Below are 25,504 nucleotides of genomic sequence, written 5' to 3' on the forward strand. Positions count from 1 at the left end.
GATCCGTAACCCTATCCGGTACTTCTAAAACTTAGAACGCGTCCACAATTTGTCTCAACATTCTGACCAAGAGTTCTCAATGAAAATTGTAAGTCTGAGTTTGATTTCTAAATTTATAATGGTGATATAAAGAGACTGACAATCTGATATGTTGATATTTCCTAGTTACAGACTCTTCATCTCGATAGTGTAAAATGAGTACACCCACTCAAGCACTTTCACCGATTCGTTCATTCAATAGAACTCCATTACAATCTCGTCAATTATCAGGTTCAACTTCAAATCTCAATCCAAATCCAATCCCACCAGGTCCTTCACCAGCCTATACGACCAATCTAAGATCACGTCATGCATTATATGGTACAGATGATAGAGTCGTATTAGATTTAGGTTCGAAAGTATGGAAAGCTGGTTTCTCATCTGAAACTAAACCCAGAATCGTGATCTCAACTCAACAACTTTGTTCATGTGAATCTCTATGGAACTTATCTTCTTCTTCTTCTTCTTCCTCTAATTCTAATTCAAATTCAGTTAAAGTTTCTCAAGATCTCATTTTATTGGGTTTAAGAAAATTGTTTTTTGATCATTTGATGGTTGATCCTAAAATGAGAAAAGTTTTGTTAATCGAATCAGCTTTGATTCCTATTGAAGTTAGATCTCAAATTTCTTTAGTTCTTTTTGAATATTTACATGTTCCTTCGATTTCGTTTACTCCTTCTTCTGTTTTGGTTTTACTTGCCACTGGTACTGTCACGGGATTAGTGATTGACGTAGGTCATCTTGAAACTTCTGCTTTACCTGTGAGTCTTTTTCTTTGGATACTTGATCATATTTTCTTCATCTAATCAAACACACACAGGCTAATCAAATTGATTTGTGAGCAAACAGGTATATTTATCACGCCCATTGTTTCCACTTGTAAGATCAACCACAAGAGCAAGTTCAAGATTAAATTCACGTTTGAAAGCTCTTCTTTTAAGATTTGCACCATTCATACCGATTCCAAAATTCGGTCAATCTTCAAATTCATCTAGTACGGCCATCATCGATCGAAAGATTCCAGTCCCACGTGAATTTTTAACATCAGAAGTGATAGAAGATATCAAGACTAGATTATTATTTGTTTCAAAGGATCCATTAAGACCTTTAAGCACTTCAACTGAACTTCTTGAGACTCATGTGGCTACGAATTCACCTACTACTATTAATCCGAATGATTCGATTCATGAGTATTCAGAAGAAACTGATACAGTTTTACTTGATTCTTTAGAACGACATTATAAACATTCAACTTCACCGGAAACTATTGATATCACATATAAATTACCAACGATACAAACTTCTACAAGTAATCCAAGAGCTCCGTGTATGGGAGTGATTAAAATTCCAGGATGGATAAGAGAAAGAGCAGCCGAGATCTTATTCACCAATAGTCATCATCATCAAATCCATCAAATATTAGAAGAAGAAGAAGAAAGTTTAAGTATTACAGAAGTGGTTTTAGAGTGTTTGGCCAATCTTCCGATCGATTTACGTAAACCTTTAGTATCTAATTTAGTTATTGCTGGTGGTGGTGCCATGATTCCTGGGTTTATTCCAAGACTTAAAACTGAATTGATTCAACTCTTGGAATCTTCTCAATTGCAACCTCAAACTTCAAATGATTCAAAACCATCTAAATCCAAAAGAGGTACCCCGAAATATAATTCGATTAGTTCATTATCAACATCGATTCATATCTTAAACGATCCTCACCTAACTTCAAGAATCCCACCTTTATCACTCACCAGACCAGCTTCATTTCAACCTCATCTTTTATCTTGGATCGGTGGTTCATTAGCTGGTTCCATGAGAATTGGTGGTCAAGAAGTTATAAGAGAACATTGGGATTCGGTGATTGAAGCTTCCTTAGTTTCACAGGAATTTGCTATTGAGGATCGAAATCTGGAAGAGATTGAAGAAGATGGTGAAGAAGAAGATTGGGAAAGGAGGTTGGTTGGCTTGAGAATCGCTTGTGGGATCTTACCCGATTGGACTAAGATTATGTCTTGAAGATTATGTGATTTCTTAAAGGATTGGTATATAGTTCATAATTATATGACATTTGGATCATGGTTTGTTTTGGTAGGACATATTTTTTTGGTGGGGATGTTTTATTAGGATCTTATTATGATACTTGGAGTTTATCTCTCAAAGTGGTGTAGAGCTTAAATAATGAAAAACTTGTAATGGTAATAAAATAGATCTTTGGTTTATGATCAAAAGTTTACATTGTTCTTCTGAATTTGATGAAGGTTCAAAGGAGATGATTCTTTTGAAGAACTTCAGTAGTCTGACTTTCTAAGATGTACAGATTCTCATAGAAATCAAAGTTTTCATCAAAATTGAAGTCCATATGATTGATTTTAGAACATTTTACAACCAAAGAAAGAAAGAAAGAAAATCTGTATACATTTGTCATAGATAAAAACAAGTTAAGTCAAGTTTTGATATCTTGATATTTTGATTTTGAAAGAAAGGGTTTTATGAAATTCTTTTAACACCTTTCAGAATTAGTAGCATCAATAATTAAATCAACATTATCTTCAAATTGTAAGTTTGTTGATTGAATTGGAATTTTCATTTGACCGTACTGCCCCCCAAAAGAAAACCACAAACATACACATCAGATTTATGTTGTAGTTGGTCTATGTATGTGGATGAATTTGAAGGGAAGATTTTTGGCGGGGTTTTGGAAACTTACACCTCCAGTACAATTTTGAAAGATTTGTCTTAATGCTTCTTGTGCTCCATCTGTTGTACTAAAAATTGTTAAAAAGATGAGTTTGGAAATGTTTTTTATCTTGACCAAAAAGTGGGAATTGATTTTTTTGATGACTTACGTTTTGATTTCTTGATCAGTTTCAGCTTTTAATGTGATCTATCAAACAAAACAAAAAAGATACAAAAGAAACAAAGGTTTGGTAAAAAAAAAGATTTTATGAAGGATATATATAAGGTTTTTTTTGAAAGAGACTTACACCACAATTTCCACATGAGATTTTATAAGTTTGATCAGGAAATGAAATGGTTTGATTAGGTTCATCTGGATCACCTGAAGCTTTTATATTATTAATCGCTCTATTTCCCCCCACCCGCAAAAAAAACCAATAAGTATATGAAGAGGTTCTGTTGTCGAGTGTAGGTAGGTTTGATGAAGGGGTTTGGATTTACCTTGTACATTGAACTAAATCAATCGCGTATGGACCTCTGATATTACTACAGATTGGAACGTCGGGAGGTGTGGTGCTTTGGTATGATGTTGTGGTAGCTTGAGATTGGTTGATGAGAATTGAAATCGAAATGATCGTTAAGAGTTTGATTCGGTTGATCATTTTGATTTGGAATATTCGATTAACGAATCTTTGGAAAGGATTGCTTGCAGAATTTAGCTTAGAGGATTGAGCTCTGTCTTAATCCCAAATATAAGAGGTAGGAAGGCGTATCACCGCTCCCTTCTGCGAGCAGACGGGGGGATATTGCGACTCCGAGACGTGGGGTGAGAGGGGGTGAGTAGTACAGCTTGTTTCTAATTTTTTTTCGGTGGCGCTTTTGTTCGCTTAAGACTTTTTTGCCCCCAAGAAGATTTCTTAAACAGTTTTGCAGCTTTGTTTTGGAAATCTGCATCGCCACAGTGGTCAAGACTGATCAAAGATTGTTTTTACAGGGTTTGTACCCTTTGCATTCTCAAAATTAGCAGAGAACCAAAACTTGATCAAAAAGAGAATCAGGTTTTGCACCATGATGCACTTTCAAAAGAAGATCCTTCATACTCAAATTGACTGCATCAAGCTATCTATATGCTTAACTAAGCCCCTCTTGTTTTTTAAATAAAAGTGCATTTTGGCATGATTGCATATTACACTATCTAAATTTTACAACAAAAAGACTAGTTAGCCTTGAAAAAACAGCTATCTAGTCAAAGCAAAGTGTCTAGTCAAATCAAAGTGATTTGTCAAATGTAAGAAGCATATTGATTCTTTCTTTCTTGAGATTTAAGTACATTTTGTTTTTTAAATGTCTGTGAATCACATATCTTGGCTTACCACAAGCTCTGTCCAACTTCTTGTGAGGTTGCACAATGTTTAGAGCCCTCAAAATGAGCTTGCAAGTAAAAGCAAGTGAAAACCCTGCTATGCTCAGGCCAAACCCTGGGTTTTAGTCATAAGCCCCTCTTCAAGAGTGGATGAGGGTGTGTTGGAAGACTTAGTTAAGCTTGATGGATACAGAATTTTTGAAAATGAATGTTGCTCCTGTTGTTCTCAATTATTTTTTCATATCCGCAGTCAATCAATATTTTGCCCGCCTGGGTTATTCATCCTGATTGGGATCAGAAATTGAGCTCATGCAGCCTCAAGCCTGCTCAAGTGTTGGTATCAAGTGTTGAAGCTGGCTCGAGTCAAGCAATGTAATTCAACCTCAGGCTACATCATCAGCCATGTCCTCCATGCTTTTCCTACCAGATTGAAAACTACAGATATGAAAAAAAATCAACAATAACAGCTGGAACATTTATTTTTGAAACAGCTGTAGTATTAGATAAGTTATGTGAGTTTAGCTGAGCTCCAAGGACTTCAAAACATACAACTGAAGGATTGAATTTAATTTACACACCCTTAAGCCAAGAATATCAGGATTAAGATTTGCATGGTTAGCCTTGACATTGTATTCCATAAGGATATCATTAAAAAATCTTACCATCAAGAAATGTCCAATGCTGTTGCCAGGTAGAACAGGGTCTTGATGAGGAAAATATTGGGCAATTTTGTTGAGAGGTTGGCTGGTGTTGGATGTGGCAGCAATTGTGCTGGTGCCCAAAAGCGAGTTGATTTGTTGAATGTTGTTGACTGCAAGGCTATGTCCACGAGGTGAAGGGGCTGAATTGTGGGGTGTTTCAATTTTGCTGGGTTTCCAAAGGTCATACTTGTCTTGACAGGGGGCCTTGACAGCTACTTCAACCATGGTTTGGTTGACCTTGCCTTGGAAGCTTTTGTCTCTAAATACTGGATTGAGCAGGGTGAAAACAAGATTTTTTTTCTTTCTATTCTGTACTTCTCAACTACCCCATACTCTGTATTAGGTATCAAACCTAACTGTGTATGTGATGTTACACAACTCCTGCAACTTTTCTTGTCTCATCCAAAATGGACTGTTGAGTACTGTCACAGGCTTTGGGAACACATGTAATACTTAACAATCTTGGACTCAGCACAATTGCAAGCATTGCCAGCGCTAAGGACTTGCATGTGCTTCTTCAATATGCTTCAAAGTCAGCCTGAGCCCCGACCCGAAAAACGCGGGTAATGGCCTATCCGCCCCCCAAACCAATACCCAATGAGCCCCCCCGCAACCGAACCCTACCCCGAACCAAAGAAAACCCGGCTCTCAGACGCCCCCCCAAACCCTATCCCGAATGCCAAACCCCGCGGGGAGCCGGGGGTCCCCGCGGATAAAATCGGGGGTTTAAGCATTATGCCCCCCCGCCCCCGAACCCTAAGGGGCCCCCAATTTATTGGCACTGCCAGCATAAAGTAATTTTCCCAAGTAAAAAATGAATACATTTAGAGCCAAAAATGATTGAAAATGCATTTGATCAGCATTTGATCAGCATTAAATCAGCATTATTTAGCATTAAATGAGCATTTTTGATTGAAAATGCATTAAATGTAATCATTTTTTCCTTGGGAAAATTACCTTTTGCTGGGAGTGTGGGGGCCCAAAAAGCCTGACCAAACCGGCACCCCGAGGGTTTGGGGCTCGGGGAACCCTCGGGGCGTCGGTTCCGGGGCTCAGGCTGACTTCAAAGGACCCATAGCACAGGGAGGACCATGTGCTTGGTGGCATTTGACTGGAAGATTTGGGTGATGTTTTCAAACATTTCTAGAATTGGCAGCATGTCTTTGATGGTCAACCAGTTGGCCTTAGAGATGGAAAGTTTGGATCTCTTTGGGTCTGCAGTGTAGAGTTCAATTAGCAACTTCCTGAGAGTCAGAGTCTATTTCACCTGCCAAAATATGTAACACATGAATCAGTGTTCATGAAAATAGTATAGAGAGGAGAAAATTCAATAAATTACAAAGATTTTCAAAAGAAAAATAAAGGAAATGGAGATAATCAAAAAAGAAAAAGAAAAAAAAGATTGAAAGGAATAAGATGAAACCTGAAACACTTACTACATGCATAGTAGAATTAATTCCAGCGGGTAGGGGGCAGCTCAGTTGAACCCATTTTTAGACCATTGATTCTGTCCCAAATCTTGACAAAAGATTCAAGTCCCTGGGGACTCTTGCAGATGTCAGTATTTATGGCTCTAACTTGGCTGGCCATGGTAGTCTTCTTCTTGCGGGTGATGATACCAACAGGTGGGTTTTTGTCCAGGCAAGGTTCATTTGGATTGATGGTGGCTTCAAATGAGGCTTGACTAAAGTCAAATTCATCTTGAGTTGAGCCATGGACTTCCAAAGAAGCCTAGTCCAAGATGCCGTCTGTGAGAGGGTTGATAGTGGCACCAGAGGCCACACAAGTATCATTCTTCATCCAGGGTATCTGTCAGGCTCAAAGGTTATCTGGGATTCCACAAGTCCAGAGGTCTTGTAGGCATCAATATCGGCATAAGTCACTTGGCCCATGCCTTTGAGGAAATCCTTGGCTACAAGCTCAATTACATGGCAGAGAGAGACAGCCAGGGAGTCTTGACTGGAAAGGCCAGTGGATTCCAATCAAAGCATATCAATTGCTCAAGAGATCTACCGTTGTGTGGTTTTTATCTCCAGTCACTGAGAGATGTTTGCAAACCACTTCAACATGTTCTAGAGCCTCCAATAAACCTTTGCAAGGTTTTCCCTACTGTGTTTTCCCTCCAATGATTTGAAGGAAAAGATACAAACAAAAAGGATTTCCCAATTAGCAAAAATTGTGAGCTATCATAAATGAAATCTCAGCTTAACCAAGCCCTCTCTGCGCGGCGGTCTCTGCCCCCTCACAGAAGGGCTTATGACTAATTGTGGATTCCTGGTGTGAGCACTACAACAAGGATCAAGTGTCCTTGAGTAGTTTTTTTTGCATTTTTACGCTTCCCTGAGAAGGAAACCTCACTTCACTCCGCAAGCAAAGTTGTTCACACCAGGTTTTTCTACATGATCTTGTAGCCTAACATGCTAGGCAGTCTAAATAATGCGGCCAAAAAAGTGGAGTGAAGATTCTTACAACACAACTGTATTGTTAATTCAAAAGTTGGGTATGACATGAATATTCAATACACACTTGTACGCCCCTTGATAAGTGGAACATAAGGCTTGGAAACTAGCCTCAGGAATAGCATGATAGAGTGGTATTTCCCTCTTGATAACAAGAAATCAGAAACACTCTTACTTTATTTATTCTCTGATTTCCTCATTCATAACGACATTTCATTTTATTAAAGAACCAATCTCAATTTAATAAAAAAAAACCGATATCTAACACATGAAATCCAACCTAAAAGTCTTAGTCATTTGGTGTTGGTAAAACTGAAAGAAAAAGAAACGTTAAATTTGACCAAAGAGAAAGAAAGAAAAAAAGAAAAAACAAAAACAAAGCAAAGTATATAAAAAAGAGATATAAAATAATGAACACATTGTTACGAAAGAAAAAAAAGAGTTGAAAAATCAAACAAGTCGATCATTCATGTTGTTGGAGCAGAAGGAGTTGAGTTATTCACATTCGTTCCGGTTACACTTAGTTTAGCCATTCCACTCAGTTCATCTTGATGTTCGATCAATTTAGTAATCTTTCCAATCGCAATCGTTTTACCTTCATCTCTTAATGTGAATCTACCTAATTGAGGATGATCTTTAAAACTGATTTTTCCCCCAAAAAAAACACACACACATCAAAAATGCATCAAGAGTGAATCACGTAAGCAATGAAGTTGAGTGATGATACCAATCAATCCAAGAAAATAAACCAAACTTACGTTTCAACACAAATCGGTGCAGCCATCTCAAGTAAAGCGACGACCTTCATTCCTTTCTTAGCAAACTGAGGTGGTCTTCTAGACTTCTTACCTGATTTCTTATCATAATAATGTAACAAACCTGAAAGTGTACATTCTTCTGCCAAAGTATGTACATGCATCACAGCTCCATATCCTGCACAAATTATGTTTTTCGAATCTAAGATGGCTAATTGAGCTTCGAATCTGGAAACTGTATGGATCGGTTTATGATGATCTGTTAAAACAAATCCTGGTAACTGGTTTTTGTTTTAAAAAATTATGGTTTAGGTTAGTATCATTCAATCGAATTGAAAAAGTCAAAAAAAGTCATTGGTCTCAGTTGTCACTTACTACATCCTCATCTTCGATTCCTTTCAATCGGATCCGAACGTTATCACCACACAAAGCTCTAGGAACTTCATCTTCCATTTCATTATAGATTGCTGAAACCTCAACCGTAGTCTAAGGAAAGCCAATAAATGTAATCATCAGTGGTTGAAAACTTGGACTTTGAAGCTTTGAGAAATGCATACCTTGTTGGGCATCATCAAGACTGTATCACCCTTCAAAACCCTACCTGATTCCAATTTACCAACGACTACAGTTCCCATATCTTTATATTTTTCAGAAACAGGCATCATTAAAGGTGCATTATATTTTCGATCCAAGAGTTGCATGTTATCCAATAACTCTAAAAGAGGAGGACCTCTAAAACAAAACCATCACAGAGTATCAAAGTCAATTCAAAGAAGTCTCAAAGCTTAAAACCAAAGGAAATCGACTCATCACTTACTCATACCAAGGGCATTTCTCCTTGCTTACTTTATCCTTAATGTTTCCTCCAGTATACCCTGAAACCGGAATAAAAGTGATATCTTTACTTGGATTAAATCCGGTTCCTTTTAAAAATGGAGTTAATTTATTAATGATCTCATCAAATCTAGCTTGATCCCATTCAACAGTAATATCATCCATCTTATTGATCACCACAATCAATTTCGAAACTCCTGTAGTCTTCACTAACATTGCATGTTCTCTAGTTTGACCACCTCTTTCGAATCCAGTTTCGAATTCACCTTTTCTAGCCGAAATCACCAAGATAGCCACATCAGCTTGACTTGCACCTGAGATCATAGCCGGTACATAAGTCTTATGTCCTGGTGCATCTAAAATCGTATATCTTCTCTTTTCAGTTTCGAAATAAGCTCGACCGATCTCTACTGTTTTTCCTTTAGCTCTCTCTTGTATTGTTGAATCTAATGCCCATGAAAGATACCAAGACTCTCTACCGGCTTCTTTGGCTTCTTTTTCTAATTTTTCCATCGTACGTTTATCTACCATTCCAGTTAAATATAATATATTACCTCCCATCGTCGATTTACCTGCATCTACATGTCCAATAAAGACTATGTTGACATGTGTTTTACCTTCTTCTTTCACTTCGCTATCTTTTTTAGTTTCATAAAGATCACGTAAGGTTTCTTCATCAACTGCTGCTTCTACTTCAGATTTGATCGCATCTGCATCTTTCACATGTCGTCGAACTTCTCCCATAGTGATGACTTTTCCCGTACTTTCGTGGGTGGATGAGTCAGTATTCTCGCGTGTTCGAGGGGTCTCGACTTGAGCAGGAGGAGTCGAAGTCGTCGAATCGGATTGAAGAACCGTCTTGACGTTCGATGAACCAGGTGAGTTGTTATTAGACATCACCTTTTTGTTTGATGGTGCAGGAGTTTGAGCTCGACTACTCGGAGCACTGTTCTTCAACTCCACAGCCGATTTAGTAGGTGGAGTGTCTTTCTTTTTCGAGCCTCCGATACTCAAGGACATCACTGCAGGCTTATCCACACTTCCAGCACCAGGCGCACTAGGCTTTGATCGAGTGGTAGAAGCCAAAGAGATCGTCTTGCCTCCGTTCGCATTAACTACTGGTGCAGAATTAACAGCTGGGTTGACACGTGGAGGTTGAGCGGATGGAGCTGTAGAACGTGGAACAGGATCTTCCCAATTATCAGGTGCTTGGTGTTGTTGAGGACGTTGATACTGTTGCTGAGGATAACCATAAGAATGAGGAGGAGGATGAAATGGTTGTTGAGCACCATAAGCACCGGGATATTGATGATTGTAAGCTTGGTGTTGTCCATAAGCTTGTTGTTGATGATGAGGATGCTGATAATGTTGTTGATAGCCATGATTAGGAGCTCCTTGTGGTGGATAAGCACCACCACCACCATAACCTGCTCCTTGTTGAAATCCACCACCGTATTGAGACTGAGCTTGACCCTCGGAAGGTGGGTTTGAAGAACCAGGTGGAACAGCACCTGGTTGAAAGGTGTTTGCGTTGGTTCGAAAGCCTTGGAATGAATTTGCGTTTGGATTCATGACGTTTTGAAATCCGAGAAAACAGTTGAAACTGAAAAGAGTAAAAAAACTTTTTGTGATGAGAGATTTGATCGATTGATATGATTTAGACCTTTTGGTATTTAAAAGTCAGCTCGTGTGATCTGATTGTGCTGAATGCCGATGATAGTCGGAGATTGAAGTAAGTTGAAGACGAACCTAATGAAAGTCAACCGATTCCGATTGGGAAGAGTTTGATATCAAGAAAAATGTAGTTGATGATACTCAAGAGAAGAGATGGTTTAAGTTTCTATTTCTGGATGAGTTCAGGTTGGTGTCGATCAGTTTTTTGATTTTAGTAAATTCAAGAGTCAAGACAGAGAAAGAGAAGAACTTGAAAATTCAAATTCAACGATCCGATACTCTCAGAACAAATCGGGTCAGCTCAAACACCGGGTCGGGCTAAGACAAAAGAGCTCATTCAGAACTTCAACCCTGCTTCATTTCCATGATGTTTTGGTGAAATCTGAACATTGAACAGCTCATGTTCTTTCTCAAAAATGGTAATCAAACAAACAAAAATTCACACAAATCATCATTCAAAGTATAAACATTCCAAAACTCTTTCTCCTTTGACAGCCTCACAATTGATCTAAATTACATAGAACAATCTCTGGAATTCAGGCCGGGACTGTGACGGTCTGTAACTTGGCCCGACCCGAAGAATAAACTCAACTCGACTCTCGCGCCTCAGCCTAACGCGACTGATCATCCATGATCCATAAATGAATGCCTTTCATCTGAATTTATCCTGAAAAACGAATCACACCATTGAACCTTTCGAAGCTTTATCAAGAAATCAAAAAATCGATAATGCAGGTGAATTCTAAAGATTTCCTCTTCTCAATCTTATTCTCCCTCTTTTTCATGTAACTTACCAAAATAATATCTTTTAATATTAATTTTCGATTTTCGATTTCGTTGGTGTTGAGAAACATATAGAATCCATTCGAAGAACAACAAACTGTATTACTAAGTAGAATGATAGGAAATATAGAAAAACTATCAGAAGCTATGGAAGAATTAACCAATGCATTAGAAGTACGTTCTCTTTCTTTCCCATCAACCCAACTTTGATAAACTTTTTCATACTGAGAAGTTTAACCATTTTTTTTTCTGATTGGGTTTGGGTTTGCGTTTGGGTTTGGATTGATGGGGGTTTAGGAATGTACAAAGTATAATTCTAAAGTCTTTGAGTTTCATCAAGCTTTGGAACATTATAATTTGAATGTAAAATACAATTTAGAAAATCAAGAAGTAGAAAACCATTAAAAGAAACCTGAAAGATTAAGAAATTCGATATAACAAAGAAGATCTTGGTGTATGGACAATTAAATGAACACTTTGATTTGTTTTGAAACAAAACTTATGATCAGATAGGTTCAATAAAATGATTCATGTAAAAAATTGAAACTCGATTGTAACATATTTTTTGTTGGATTCAGATCAGATCATCAAAAGTAAGTTTCAATTTCAAACGCCGATACCACAACTACTAAACCTCTTGAAAAATTGGTTTAAAACTTTCTGTATATCTCAAGAGCTTTACCAAGATCTTCTGTTGCTTGTAAAACTCCAGCTGGATGTACATTTCTAGTTTCTGTTAATGATTTCAAATGACGTGACATGAACGTCACAGCACCTTCGATGGCTTCTTTAGCATCGAGCAAAACTTGTGGGTCGCATTTTGAGGCTTGTTTTGAAACTGGAAGAGTCGTTTGTGATTTGACTTCGGAGGATGATTCTCTGATGGGTTGGGTGGTAGGACTAGGTTCATGGTGAATATACCGTTGGAAAGTACTCGTAGTGGATGGTCGGACCGATGTAGACGATCGATCAGGTAAAGTAGTGGTAGAAGAAGAAGAGCCGATCGGGTTCGAGATCACTCCTCGATTTCCGTTTCCATTCGCTTCAGGTGCTTGTGAAACTGTTTGATTAGGTTGCCAATCTTGTTCACAAATCACACACCATTTCCGTTTGAAAGTAATATCATTGGTAGGAATCCGTTTAGGACTACGCATCAAAGGAATTGCCCAACAGGTTAAGTTTTGACAACTTGAATCTAATAAAGTCCAACCTTGTAATAAGAGTGAACCGATTCGACTAGAAGCTAGATCTGATTGAAGTCTTCTAGACTCTAAGACTTCGGGTGATGCGATTGGATTGAATGCTTCGAGTTCTTGGTTGGCTTCGGTTTCTTCTTGGATGGTTAAGATTGGGGTGGGAGGTGTTGAGGTACGTGAATGGGTTTGGTTTGGGTCTGGGATACTTGCGGTTGATGATCCAGATGGTGAAGCATTCGGTTTATCTTCTCTTGGACCTCCATCGCATCTATTTATACAAAAGTACATTCCATGTGATTAATGATTGGTCAGTAAGTATCTTAATAGACGGTCAACAGTACTCAAAGCGATCACATACCTTGCACAAAACTCACTACCTGCTTTAGATCTCATTAATGGACAACCAATACAATCACTCTTTGGACAATTCACATCTGTTAAAGTCCAACCTATTCAAATCAAATCAAATCCAAGTCAAGAAAGCATATAAGAGTTAGTGATCAGTTATGAAATTGAAAAGGTTTGAGCAAGTTCTCTTGGAGGGAGATTCTTTACCTTGTAACATATAACGACCAAGTATTGCTGAGACATCAGAAGTTTTAGTTGCCATGATCTTTAAAAGAAGTATATTTTGAGCTCAAGACCTGTTAGAGGGTTTTTGAGTTGAATGATAGGATTCGAAAATCTTCTGACCAATACAGTGAAGAAAACTTAGGGCTTCCTTAAGCTAGGGTACATATTAGAAGGGACCCGTATTTTAATTTTGAGTGATGAGTTTTGATATCAAGATGACATCTACAAACAAAGGCTCAGCGCTCCAGCCCAAAGTATTTGAAATCCCAGAATGAGGACATCAAAGACCAATCTCAAATTCCATGACTTTCTTTCCTGTTTCATCAAAAAGTAAACAGTTCCAAATGATGCTATTTGGGAGGGAGCGTGAACTAAAGGTAAGGTTGAGTTTGGGGTAGAAGGAGCGATAAAAAACGTGAAGGTGACCGTGTACATATGTAGCATCCTCTCTGATCCTCCTGGGAGGTGCCGGTGTACTACAGAGGTGAGTCAGGGCTCGACTATGTATGACTCGGGGGGAAGGGACTTTAATGAGTTTAGACATGGGCAGACTGCAAAGACAGAGGGACTGAGTGCTTTCGCCGATCGGACGATTAGGTCCGATCGGATCTTCAGATCATGGATCTTATGAAAGGTCAAGAAAGGGAGGGCAATCATCATATTGGAATGAATTTGCTAGAACCATCATTCTGACATGTTGTAGGGTATCGATCAGGATATATTGTATCAAGCCGACAACCAAGATAAGAATAAACTACCAAACTACAACTTCTCCTTCAAAATAAAACATGATCGAGATAAACAACACACACACACAAGAGTACACAAAAAAGACGAGCAAGAGAGGAATGGTAATCGAAAAGGAAAAAAGCTTATCAAACAATCGAAAGAAGAATGTATGAAAACTAAATCTCTTGTATCTAATATCTAATCTAATCAAATCCGTTCTAAAGTAAAAGGAAATTGAGAGTGAAAGGTTTAGGAGAGATTCGCTTATGCACCGAAACCGTAAAGAGTTCGTCCTTGACGTTTGAGAGCGTAGACTACATCTAAAGATGTAACTGTTTTACGCTTAGCATGTCTAAGTAAGATGAAAGAATGTTACGTCAGTAAATGAGGAAAAGGAGTCGAAGAAGAAGATAAAAGTTAACTAACTCGGTGTAAGTAACAGAGTCCCTGATGACGTTCTCAAGGAAGATTTTAAGAACACCACGAGTTTCTTCGTAGATAAGACCAGAGATACGTTTGACACCACCTCGTCGAGCCAGACGTCTGATGGCTGGCTTGGTAATACCTTGGATGTTGTCTCGCAAGATTTTACGATGACCTATATAAAATGACAAAAACATAACAAAAAGTTAATATAAATAGAAAGACAGATGTAGAGTGTGATGAAATAGGAAGAAAGGATCTTGTAGACTGACGCTTAGCACCACCCTTTCCAAGACCTTTACCACCGCTTTTACCGCGTCCAGACATGATGATATGAAGTTATAAGAGGGTTTTAAAAGTTGAAGGTTTGGTAAACGGTTTGGATAGTGTAGTAGATTGATTTAGATGTCGGTTGAGGACAGATGGGGGTATGAAGAGAAAAGGAAAGAATTGAAGGAGATAAGACAGGCTTTTATACCCTCTTGTTTGGCTATCTCGGTACCGAGACCACCTGAGCGGGTATCCAATACAGGCTTAGTGCACCTTTTACAGTTTGAAAAGAACTCCGGACCACGCGTTGTGATTGACCAAAGACGCGTCGCGCTTTTCCCTTTGACTGCTCGAGCAGATTCTATGTATGAAAGCCCCTTTGATTCGTCATACGGACTCAGCATTGATTTTCTTATACAGTCAGTTTTAGTCCTCAGCTTGATCACCCTGGCTCGAACACCATCTCTTGATGAACGTGTATTCAATCTGATTTCTTCATGAAACGCTTGTATTTTTGTTATCTTTGATGAGCATTTAGTCAAGAACTGCTTATATCCTTATGAGCATCATGAGGCACTTGCAATGCATTGTCAGGCCATGTTGCTTATGCCTGAGTCAACACTCGACCATTTAGCTTTGACAGTTTATCTGAGACGCGTCAAAACACTTTATTCCCATTAAGGAATCCCTCAACACAGCTCCACGGATGCGTGTTAGAATCATTTACAATCAGGGGTACTTAGATGCGTCTGAGTGATGAGTGTCGACCAGTTGATCCTGAAACCACAGATAAGCTTAACCTGCTCAACCACAACTTCACAACCCACAAGCAACAGAGCAGGTGTACAGACATCCACACTGCGTTCACTTTTCTTGAGGGGCGTTTCTCATACATACAGGGCAGCTTGCCAGGGTAACCACGATCAGATTACCTAAGCGCGTGGCTCGATCGCGTGTGTCGCGTGCGTTTGTTGACGCGACTTACTTTGGCGCGTCACAGCAATACAGCTGCTGCGTACAGCTTAGCTCATCACCCAGCTTTATCAACAAAGAGTATTCTGAGAAACACGTATATAAAGGCCTCTTCTCAACCCACAACCTTCTCTTTCTCTCCATCCGTCAGACAAACTATTACCCACCAACCTCTGCAACCTCTGTTACCAGTTCTCAAACTTTCAATACCCTCTTAAACCTATCAGATTCTACCAGATCCACTTTAAAACCAAACTCATCCTTATCAATCAATCAATCGAAATGGCTCGTACTAAACAAACCGCACGAAAGACCACTGGTGGAAAAGCTCCACGTAAACAACTTGCGGCTAAGGCTGCTCGAAAGTCTGCTCCTGCTACTGGTGGTGTTAAGAAACCACACCGATACCGGTTAGTCTTTTCTTTAATTTCTTTTGACTCTGGGGTTTGCTTTTGACTGATCTCTTTATTTGGTTTTCCTTTTACTCTAGTCCTGGAACTGTTGCTCTTCGAGAAATTAGACGTTATCAAAAATCCACTGAACTTTTGATCCGAAAACTTCCGTTAGTCATATTTCTCTTCATTTGATCCTTTGTCCTTTAGTGGATCTCAATCTGATTTTATTTTATCCATTTTGGTGTATGTTTTATAGTTTCCAACGTCTTGTTCGTGAAATTGCTCAAGACTTCAAAACCGATCTTCGTTTCCAATCTTCAGCTGTCATGGCACTTCAAGAATCGGCTGAAGCTTACTTAGTAGGGTTAGTGACTCTTTGCTTTCTTTCTACACCCACATACAAACTCATTTTATTTTTAATTTATTTTTGGTTTAGATTGTTTGAGGATACCAACTTGGCAGCCATTCATGCTAAACGTGTTACAATTCAACCAAAAGATATTCAACTTGCTCGACGATTAAGAGGAGAAAGATCATAACCTGTTTTTTTCTTTCAACTTTTTTTTGTTTTGATCATTGTTGTTTACCTCTTACTTTTTTGTGTGTGTCTTGAATTGTTGTGATGTCGCTTTCCTTTTAGATTAATTTGTGTTTTTGATTTTTTTTTGGATGTAATGTGTATTGTCTAAAAAAAATACCTCTTTGAGAAAGATCTTCTTTCACAGTCGCGTGGTCCAAAAAAACTATCGTCCTTTGCCTAAAACGAGCTTCACTTTGAAGTGGATTTCAATTGATGACTCCTTCTAAAACATGAGTGGTGCCTGAAAATTTCTGGATCATTCAAGTTCAATTTTACCAAAGACAGATTCACAATTTCCGGCTAATGACCTCCAACCGTTATATTTCTTTGAGATCTGCTTTCCTTGCACCTCTTCCGCTTCACCTCGATGTCGTGCGCAAGCGGTGATTTGACTCAGGGGTGAGCTTGCACTCTGCGTTCGTCCCTATGTAGTATGTGCGACTGCAGTCATGTCAGTGTGGTGGACGAGAGATCAGAAGAAAAGATGCGTTTGGGGACGAGGGTGGTGCGCGCCCGTTTTGTGGCTGCATGCAGTGAACGGCAGCAACTTTTTCACAAGCATGTCACATAAAGTAGTTCACAAAGGTGACATGAGGTCTGATCGATTGAAATCACCCAAGGACCAAACCAACAAATTAACCAATCGATCAACAAAACCACCCAAACCATCAAACCAAACCATCCCATCAACATTGTAACAGAAAAAGAAAACAAAATGGACGCATCTAAATTCAATTCACAAGAATCACAACAATTAAATCAACTAATTGAAAAGAAACAAATGAAAGATTTTTTAAAATTATATTCAGGATTAGTTGAAAGATGTTTTATGAATTGTTGTAATGATTTTACTTCTAGATCTTTATCTACAAAAGAAGTAAGTCTAACAACCCTCTCTCTCTTTTTCCGTTTTACTTTACTCTTTTCTTTTATTCTTCGTTTTTTTTGATGTGTTTTGACTGATTGATCTTTTTTGGGGAATTTTTCTTTTCGATTGGAAATGATAGGAAACTTGTGTAAATAATTGTACAGATAAGTTTTTAAAACATTCAGAAAGAGTTGGAGCAAGGTTTTCAGAACATAATGCAGAAATGATGGAAAAACAACAACAAATGAAATAGAAAATTGAAAACTTAGAAACCTCAAAACTTCACAAATTCAGATCAAGAATCGATTAAATGTTCATTGGAGTTCATATGTCAAGAAATCTCAACCGTAATACTTTATCTCATGTATTGATCTAATTAAATAAAATCAAACCCATTAGGTATATTTCTTATGAAGAATTGCATTTTCAAAGGACGGAAAGATAGTCAATGGGAGTGTTTATATCAATTTAAATGTATACAAAACACATCAGTTTGAATGATTCTTCCTTCAATGATCCAAAAAGAAACCAAACCTTTATGATCTTTACTGATACAATGCCTAGGCCTAAGCTGGGTTTGGGTACATTGGATTGAGTTCAAAATGATCAATTTGATCAATTGAATCCCAAGATCAATCAAGTGAGTAAGTATACAACTTATACAAGACTTTGTGATATATACAAAACGGAGTTTTGGTAAGGAAACCAATGCGTGAATACAACTGAGAAAGACGAGTTTTGATATTAAAAACTAAAGATGACTCTTGAATTGGAAAGTCAAAAATCATTTACAAAGATTCCAGTCTAGCCCTCACAGGACTAATCCCAAAAGTTCTCCAAAACTCAGTACTATCTAAAACCCTACCTAATTGATCAGGCGAACGAGGCAAGACTTTAATCGAATCAGTCACCATCAATTCTTGAACCCATTTAGCTTGTGGACCGATAGTAACTTCGGTTTTTCTTCCATGTAAACCTGATTCACCCCAAGCCGATGCTAAATCCCACCAATCATAAACTCTTTGATCAGTTAAGATCCAACGTTGACCTCTAGATTTTTCAAATTGATTGAAAACTTCTAGAATCGATCTTGAAACGTCTATTCCATGAATCATATGAATACTAGTTTTGGTAGATAAGATTTCTTTGGTAGGCGCTACTTTTGAGACATAGTTTCGGATCGATCGTTCGTTTCCATATAATCCTGATAAGTTTAAAACCGTCGTATAGAACTTCATGGATCCTATAATGGTCTGATTGATGCGCAGTAATTCGTCTTCTGATTTCGCTCGGATGTTGGTTTGATCGTAGGGTGAATGACGATCGATATAGGTTTCTGAACGTTTTGGTTTTTCTGAATTGGATGTTGGATTTAAAGTGGGACCTCCCTAAGAAAAAAATGAAAGAATGATCTTATCAGTTTATGAATTTCTTGAAAAAAACTTAAATCAAGTGAAACTCAATGAATCAAACTTACATCAAAGATTCCAGTACTACCTAATTGAATCACATTAACCGATTCAAATCCTTCAAGGTTTTGATGAGTTTGACTGTAATTCTCTAAAAGGGTTTGATATGCTCCGATTTCTTTGATAGGAAAAGTGATCAGAATACATTTGGTAAATGGTAATTTTTCATAAGATTTTGAATTGTTGCCAGTCGAATCAAACGTGAATGGGATTGAATTAAATTCACCACCACCATTTCTTGTGGTTGATGCATAAGTTAATTTAGTATGAGTTTTGATATATGGACTGTTTAAATTGAAAACATAACATCGATTTAAATGTTAAGATATTATTTGATTTGAGTTTGAATTCTTGGGCAAAACAAACTTACATTAAAAAGGTGCAAGTCCAACCTGCACCTAAGATTAAGATATCAACTTCTTCTTGATTTGATGGTTCGTTTGATGAGATTGTTAATTGGTTCATCATTTTATTAAGGAATGGTAAACAAGATGAAATCAAATCGATGGACATTGGATTGGATATGTAAACCGAATGACTTGGTGTTGGTATTTATAAATCAGGCGAATGGGAATGGGAATGAGACCGGATGGTAATCTGATTCCTACTGACGGGTCGGGTCGGATTCTTTGAATTCTGAAGCCATGACGTCATACATAGCTCTTTACCAGAATTTCCAACTCATCCCATTGGGTTCAACTTCAAACTCGATTTTTGATTTAAATCAATCTTTCTGTGTCTCCCTCTTCCTGTTTTGACCTGTTACATCTTCTTCTGGAAAATATCATATCAAGATACTCATCTAAACAGATCACTTGCACAACATGAGTCTTTATAACTCAAGTCTCAAAGGTTGAGTTGATGGGTTCAGTTTCAGTTTCAGTTTCATCAAGAAATAAAGTTGGTTCACTTCTATGGTGTTTGTTTATTTATTTTTTGCAAGTCACTGGGATCATAAGCTACAGAAAAGGGTATGGTGAAACACAACTGAGACAAAATTATAAAGTACCTAATGGTCAGATCGAAATCAAGATGAAATGGATGAAGAAAAAGGGAAGAGTTACCACCAAAAACATCATAATTGTGTACAGTCATCTCTGAGATAACCCATACCTTTTTATGGACCCCAAAAGGTATGGGTTTTTATAGAGTATGGGCTAGCAAGATTCTCTGCAATAACCCATACAAGCAAATTCATGGGTTATTGCAGAGAATTGTTTCAGAGAGTTGAGGTGAGATTGCTGAGCGCTTTCATTGCATATGTATCCAAGAGGATTGAAAGAGGAAAGACAAAATGGTAGGCTGTACTAGTGATTTGGAGTGTGCTGCACTAAAGGCCCGCAGGGCTTGACGGAGAGCCCCCCCCCCACAAGCTTTAGCTTTGCCAGAATCATTGTGTGTGAGGTAATCTGTGACAACTTCTGCAGATTTGATTAAAGCAGAATACACTGGCTGAGCAGGCACCTCAACTTCAGAGTGCTCTGGAGCCGGAATATCTGTGCCGTGGTTGCATTGTTCAATAGCTTCAAAAATCTCCTCCGGAGTCTAGGTCTCAAGTCCACTCACATGCTCATTGGTAGGATTCAAGAGTTCGGACAAAGACATCATGTTCTTTTTATGAACAATATTGAATTTCTGATTTATTCTCAGTTTTCAATCTAGCATATCCTTCTTCAATATTTGAGACATAAAAAGTTGACAGGTCATTAGGAAGCATGTTTTTTGGTAGAATAGTTGAATCTGTGATGAATTGTGTTGAGCTTTGATGATTTGTGTGGAATGGATGGAGTCAAATGGCTATGAAAAGCTTTGAAGGTGTGTCTCAGGAGTCTCCTGTGCAGTATTAATTTTTTTTTCTTGGGGTGAAGTATGGGTTTTTTGTCTCTGGTTCTCAAAAAAACAGTATGGGTTAAGGGAAATAGTAGAGTCATGGGTTTTTGATCCATTTCCCCCGCCCATAAAAAATATGGACCCAAAAACCCATGGGTTAAGCTAGAGCATGGGTTATTGGGTGTATGGGTTATTTCAGAGGCAACTGTACCAAGTTTTTTGGTAACCAGATTAGGTTTCAACATGGCTAATCTCATAGTAGTACTAGAAATAAATAACTAATTCATGATGTAAAAGAGAAGAAAGTGGAACACATCTTTCTTGATGAGTTTGTGTTCAAGAAGATGTATGTAACTCTTGAGATGCTCAATCTCATGACTATGGTAAAATTTTGATGACTGAGACATTTAGGATGATCCTTGAGCCCTTAAACTTGAGGATTGAGGGTTCTGGTAGCCAAAATGTCTTTGAAAGTTCTGTATGATGCAGTATTTATGACCCAAAAAGGGTTATATAACACAGGGAAAGGATAATCTATCAATTTACCAATAACTAACAAAACATGTTGGGCTACGGTAAAGCTACGGTCAAATCCTGTATTAAACAACCAGGAGATCTGGGCCTTAGTCTTAATGGGATGTACTACCCTCTGGCCCAGACCACACATGTACTTTATCATTTGGCAGTGCTTGCAAGGATAGGAGTGGTGAAGCAGCTGGGCGCCCAAGTCCCTAGTAAACTAAACTAATAGAAGTTGTCTAAGGAATGTTCTTCTGACACCAACAACTGGACTTGAAGGGTACTTGCTCATGAAGGAGTATGGATAATTAGTATCAAATGAGAAAAAGATAACAGCACCATAAAGATATTTCTGAGAATTGATATAAGTATTCAAGTTCCAATCAATTCAAAATAGACAAAAACCAAGCTTAGCCCTCTTTTGCAATGTTATTCTAGAATGGTAATGAAATATAAATCACATGAAACAAATTATATCCTTTGACATAAGGGCTGTTTAAAATCACCTAGTAGTTTCAAAATAAGTTTATAACAATAAAAAAATTGAACATTTGTAAGAGATAAACAAAGAAAGAAAAACAACTTGGACAAAAAAGGTTACAAGTGTATAAACCATCATACAAAAATTGGTAAACCACTGAAACCCCAAACTTATTGTTCTTGGTAACTGTTAACACAGGGGAATGGGAAATTTGAATTGAAATTACAGGTTGGACCCGTGAATGACGGGTGGGTCTTTTCAATTATATTATTTGATTTGACAGATATGACATCATACAGGACCCTGGAATGCCCCTACAAAGGGTAGTCACAAAAAAAGTTCTTTTTGAGCTCTCTCGGGGCCCCCAATTTCCTATCATAACCCATAATTCCCGGTAACTATCAAATAACATCTACAATCTCAAGACGACTTGATTCAAAGCAAGAATCAATCAGGAAAACACTCAAGGGGTGCTTTGGCGATCCACTAGCTGTTCCTCAGCATTGATGAGCTAGTTTCAAGTAGCCAAAGTGTCTTAAAAACTGGTGTTTGGCAATGGTCAAACGGATGAGAGGAGGACAATGAGCGGGCTAAAAACCAAATGAGGCATGTGTAAACCCATGCTGGAAAGCCCCGATAGAGCTCAAAAAGAACTTTTTTTTGTGACTACCCTTTGTCGGGGCATTCCGGGGTCCTCATCATACTGGTTTACCACTTTCACCATCAACTTTCTCATTGTGTTTACTTTCATCAAAGCATAATGTCTTTGATCAATAAATTTTTCATTTAATTCTATTGTCTTAAACTCAGCTTAGTTACATTAAGAGTAAAAACTTTAGCCCATCCGCCCATTTCCCTTAACAGTTGTTCAAGAGTATTGAATTTTGTCAAATGTGATTATTAGTTTAGTTCTTTTTTAAAGTTTGTATATTTTTGGCACTTATATTTTTTATCTATTTTAGTTAGTCATTTTTTTCTTTTTTTGGTAATTTTAGTTCAAGAACTGTTGTATGTGATTATGTCTGCTGACTACCCTGTAGGGTGTGTTTCATTCTACAAGTAATCTTATCACTCTTGGCTTACGCCTTGGTCTTTGCACCAAACATATGTCTTTCCGTTATTATTTTTATACCAAGCAAGTAGTAAGCTTAACAGTCTCACTTCCCAAAGTCTCTTCCAAGGTCCCAAGGCTTGAGCAAGGGACTCAGCACTAAAAATAGATTCCTCATGTGAGAATCAAGCAGAGCCTGTAGTTTGATAAAAAAATCTACAATATTTTCTGTTTTTTCTCCCTGTATAAACAATATTTGGTGCAAAAGAAAAATATAATTGGCAAGATATAATTGTATATTCTCCAATTGGAACCCTCTCTGTATCTCTCTGGAAACATATACTTTTGAGTGATTGAAGATCAATCATTTTCACCTCTTTCTACAAAATACAGGTTCAAAGCAGACTCATTGCTTCCCTGTAACCCATTAGAAGGTGTTCCATAAATGATCAGGCTGAGCTTCTAGTTTTATTGTATGTACCAAGCATCTTTCATTATCCTTTTATTTTGCTTCAAGCCCCATTCATCTATACACAGGATGGGATAATTGAAGTAATGTTTTTTAAGCCAATACAGACTATTTCTTAGGCAAGGGATCCACTTTTAGTGTTAATTCTTTGCCTCAAGCCTTGGGCTTTTGGAAAAGGACTTTGTTAAGTTTGTGAAAAGCTCCTCTTTACAATTCAAAACAAAAAATAAAAAGATAATAAAAATAATATTAGCACAAGCCCAGTAAGCACCTCATCAATTCACACTATATCATTTGTTCTCAAGTCTGACTCTTAACACCTTGCTCATTATAATTCATTTCCTGACAATCAATCTTTCTATAAATTGTCTGATTATATACACGTTTTTTTGTGATGATAAATGAGATTTTGTGACTATTGATTGATTTTTATTACAATGGTGATGGTATGTTGTTTAATCATCAAAAGCTGTGTATTTTTTCTTCAATGATTAACTGATCACATTCCAATCTCATTTGATTGGGTTGATTGTTATTGATTCATTTTTGATCTTAATATTATTGATTGAGCAAATGTACAATTTCAAAAAATCAGATAGATATCCCTCTCATAAGCCATGACACACATACAGAATAACCCATAACTCATGAATTGAAAGTTCAAATCCTCTTTCTTTTCATTCTCAGCTTCGCTTCGACCGATCGATGACTTCAATTCTTCCAACACTCTTCATTAATGACTGATTAAGTCTCTTGAATCTTCTATCTTGATGATAAATCTTGATAAAAATTCAATAACTCATTGATTCTTCTGACTCAACTCATAATACACTTTTCAAATCCACTTTACTCTGTTCGCTCGGCCTTTCTTTTTAATCACACCCGATCACTATATTGACTCGTATTATAAATGTGGAAAAGTCTTCGCCCCATTGGTAACAAGAGGATGGATCTCAAGCACTTCCTTTGATATAAGATGGCAAGAATGTATGCTGAAGATAACCTCAAGAAATGGAATCGGAATCGGACCAAACATTTGCCAATACGATAAAAGCTCCCCCTCCACAGCCTTCGGGGCTTGCAGTCGGTATGGGCGTTTGGTATGATGCTTATAGATATACATATTCTCTCAGTTCAACTGACATTCATTCCCAAAAGTTTTCTCGGCTAGTTGAAGATTATCTTTGCTGTATGGGCACCTTGTGTATGTACATAACAGAGGGCCTCCTCAACAGCTTCTCACATCTGTAGAAATAGTAGGAGTGGCTTTGGTTCAAGGGCAATCAAAGGCACGGTAGGTGTGAGTCAGTGGCTCAATTCCAAATAATAATTCTTTCCAAGTGATGACATTGGAAAGGCTGTGTTGGCAGTGGAAAAGCTTGTGAAGAATATGACCAAGAATAGGAAATCAAAATATTCAAGCAAGGCACCCTTTGGTTGTCATCAATTGCAGTAAACCCTTTTTATAATTGGATTTCCTTGTAAATATATGTTAACTGGCCAAAAAAACAAACCAATCTTTGCTTCTTTATATGCCCATTTTCTCGTGTATTTATAGGTACATCTCTTTCCGTTTTTCTTTCCTTTTGTACATACTTTTATGTTCTCCTTGGCAACAATTAAACATGTATGTATATCCCCCCAAACTTGTGATTTTGGGTAACTTCTCCACAGCCGGTGGGTTCATGATATCTTGAATTTTGTGGCACAGCACAATTTAATACTGTTCCAAGTCACCGCGGTGATGTCTCTGCCTAGCGTGATATTTCTCATGGTCATGTTCCTGTATTTCCAAAGGTCTGAGGTTGGGTGCCACAGTCAGACATATGCAAAACAGTCCATAAAGGTTTATGCACAAAGATTACTGACTCTTCTTGGATCTCCACCTCATTAATCAGGTGGGTTTTCTTTATGAAGGTGAAACTGATGTTATACCCTGGAGATTTCCAAGCGGCAATAAGGCGGTCTGGGAAATCCGTTACAGCTATTTTGAGACAATTGAATCAATTCCAAACCACTCTCACTCATTTTAATAATATTTAAGCATCTGTTCTGGGCTTACTTGATTTCAAGTGCGGATACCAGGGGGTAGCATATTTCCCGGTGCGTCTTTGCTTCTTGAATTCTTTATTGAGTATTGATGTTCCACAAATGCAATATACATTTATCAGCTTTCAGATGACACACTATCACCAGAGGCATTTTACTTTTTTGACATTCCAGAAAATCTCACCTGTAGATGGAATTCTATGTCCATTGTAAGTGATTAGTACATTCTCATCCAAGCGCTTGCGGAGGTGATGATGATGCGGAAGCGGGTCCGGTCTCTCCATGACACATTCTTTAAATCGGTCACAAAGGTTGGAGAAGAATTCTGCCGTTGGTGGTAACTCTCAGA

At 37.8% G+C, this 25,504-nt stretch overlaps 9 protein-coding genes across 9 annotated transcripts; 4 read left to right on the forward strand and 5 right to left on the reverse strand.

The window, feature by feature from the left end:
• Nucleotides 1–194: 194 nt before the first annotated feature.
• MELLADRAFT_108690 (uncharacterized protein) lies at nucleotides 195–2,204 on the forward strand (the record flags this gene model as incomplete). Its single annotated transcript, XM_007412479.1, has 3 exons — nucleotides 195–800; nucleotides 889–1,991; nucleotides 2,129–2,204. The coding sequence occupies 3 exons, from the start codon at nucleotides 195–197 to the stop codon at nucleotides 2,202–2,204; spliced, it is 1,785 nt and encodes a 594-aa protein (XP_007412541.1).
• A 332-nt stretch (nucleotides 2,205–2,536) lies between these two features.
• Nucleotides 2,537–3,374, reverse strand: MELLADRAFT_108691 (uncharacterized protein; the record flags this gene model as incomplete). The annotated part of the gene is made up of 5 exons (XM_007412585.1): nucleotides 2,537–2,632; nucleotides 2,744–2,801; nucleotides 2,883–2,920; nucleotides 3,021–3,120; nucleotides 3,214–3,374. 5 exons carry the CDS (start codon nucleotides 3,372–3,374, stop codon nucleotides 2,537–2,539), a joined length of 453 nt encoding a protein of 150 aa, XP_007412647.1.
• Nucleotides 3,375–7,429: 4,055 nt separating this feature from the next.
• On the reverse strand, nucleotides 7,430–10,704 carry MELLADRAFT_44303 (uncharacterized protein; the record flags this gene model as incomplete). Its single annotated transcript, XM_007412584.1, has 7 exons — nucleotides 7,430–7,877; nucleotides 7,994–8,271; nucleotides 8,366–8,476; nucleotides 8,548–8,722; nucleotides 8,808–10,297; nucleotides 10,331–10,487; nucleotides 10,574–10,704. 6 exons carry the CDS (start codon nucleotides 10,394–10,396, stop codon nucleotides 7,703–7,705), a joined length of 2,295 nt encoding a protein of 764 aa, XP_007412646.1.
• A 523-nt stretch (nucleotides 10,705–11,227) lies between these two features.
• MELLADRAFT_89595 (uncharacterized protein) lies at nucleotides 11,228–11,686 on the forward strand (the record flags this gene model as incomplete). Its single annotated transcript, XM_007412480.1, has 3 exons — nucleotides 11,228–11,233; nucleotides 11,357–11,455; nucleotides 11,579–11,686. 3 exons carry the CDS (start codon nucleotides 11,228–11,230, stop codon nucleotides 11,684–11,686), a joined length of 213 nt encoding a protein of 70 aa, XP_007412542.1.
• A 501-nt stretch (nucleotides 11,687–12,187) lies between these two features.
• On the reverse strand, nucleotides 12,188–13,087 carry MELLADRAFT_89596 (uncharacterized protein; the record flags this gene model as incomplete). The annotated part of the gene is made up of 4 exons (XM_007412583.1): nucleotides 12,188–12,214; nucleotides 12,301–12,745; nucleotides 12,836–12,926; nucleotides 13,033–13,087. The coding sequence occupies 4 exons, from the start codon at nucleotides 13,085–13,087 to the stop codon at nucleotides 12,188–12,190; spliced, it is 618 nt and encodes a 205-aa protein (XP_007412645.1).
• Nucleotides 13,088–14,043: 956 nt separating this feature from the next.
• MELLADRAFT_37633 (uncharacterized protein) lies at nucleotides 14,044–14,399 on the reverse strand (the record flags this gene model as incomplete). Its single annotated transcript, XM_007412582.1, has 2 exons — nucleotides 14,044–14,131; nucleotides 14,206–14,399. 2 exons carry the CDS (start codon nucleotides 14,397–14,399, stop codon nucleotides 14,044–14,046), a joined length of 282 nt encoding a protein of 93 aa, XP_007412644.1.
• Nucleotides 14,400–15,726: 1,327 nt separating this feature from the next.
• Nucleotides 15,727–16,378, forward strand: MELLADRAFT_37606 (uncharacterized protein; the record flags this gene model as incomplete). The annotated part of the gene is made up of 4 exons (XM_007412481.1): nucleotides 15,727–15,854; nucleotides 15,935–16,006; nucleotides 16,096–16,203; nucleotides 16,276–16,378. 4 exons carry the CDS (start codon nucleotides 15,727–15,729, stop codon nucleotides 16,376–16,378), a joined length of 411 nt encoding a protein of 136 aa, XP_007412543.1.
• A 756-nt stretch (nucleotides 16,379–17,134) lies between these two features.
• Nucleotides 17,135–17,540, forward strand: MELLADRAFT_37553 (uncharacterized protein; the record flags this gene model as incomplete). Its single annotated transcript, XM_007412482.1, has 2 exons — nucleotides 17,135–17,296; nucleotides 17,427–17,540. 2 exons carry the CDS (start codon nucleotides 17,135–17,137, stop codon nucleotides 17,538–17,540), a joined length of 276 nt encoding a protein of 91 aa, XP_007412544.1.
• A 340-nt stretch (nucleotides 17,541–17,880) lies between these two features.
• On the reverse strand, nucleotides 17,881–19,284 carry MELLADRAFT_49258 (uncharacterized protein; the record flags this gene model as incomplete). The annotated part of the gene is made up of 3 exons (XM_007412581.1): nucleotides 17,881–18,675; nucleotides 18,765–19,041; nucleotides 19,127–19,284. 3 exons carry the CDS (start codon nucleotides 19,267–19,269, stop codon nucleotides 18,076–18,078), a joined length of 1,020 nt encoding a protein of 339 aa, XP_007412643.1.
• Between the last annotated feature and the right edge of the window lie 6,220 nt (nucleotides 19,285–25,504).

The sequence above is a fragment of the Melampsora larici-populina genome (genome assembly GCF_000204055.1).
Source record: "Melampsora larici-populina 98AG31 unplaced genomic scaffold MELLAscaffold_31, whole genome shotgun sequence".
Lineage (NCBI taxonomy): Eukaryota > Fungi > Basidiomycota > Pucciniomycetes > Pucciniales > Melampsoraceae > Melampsora > Melampsora laricis-populina.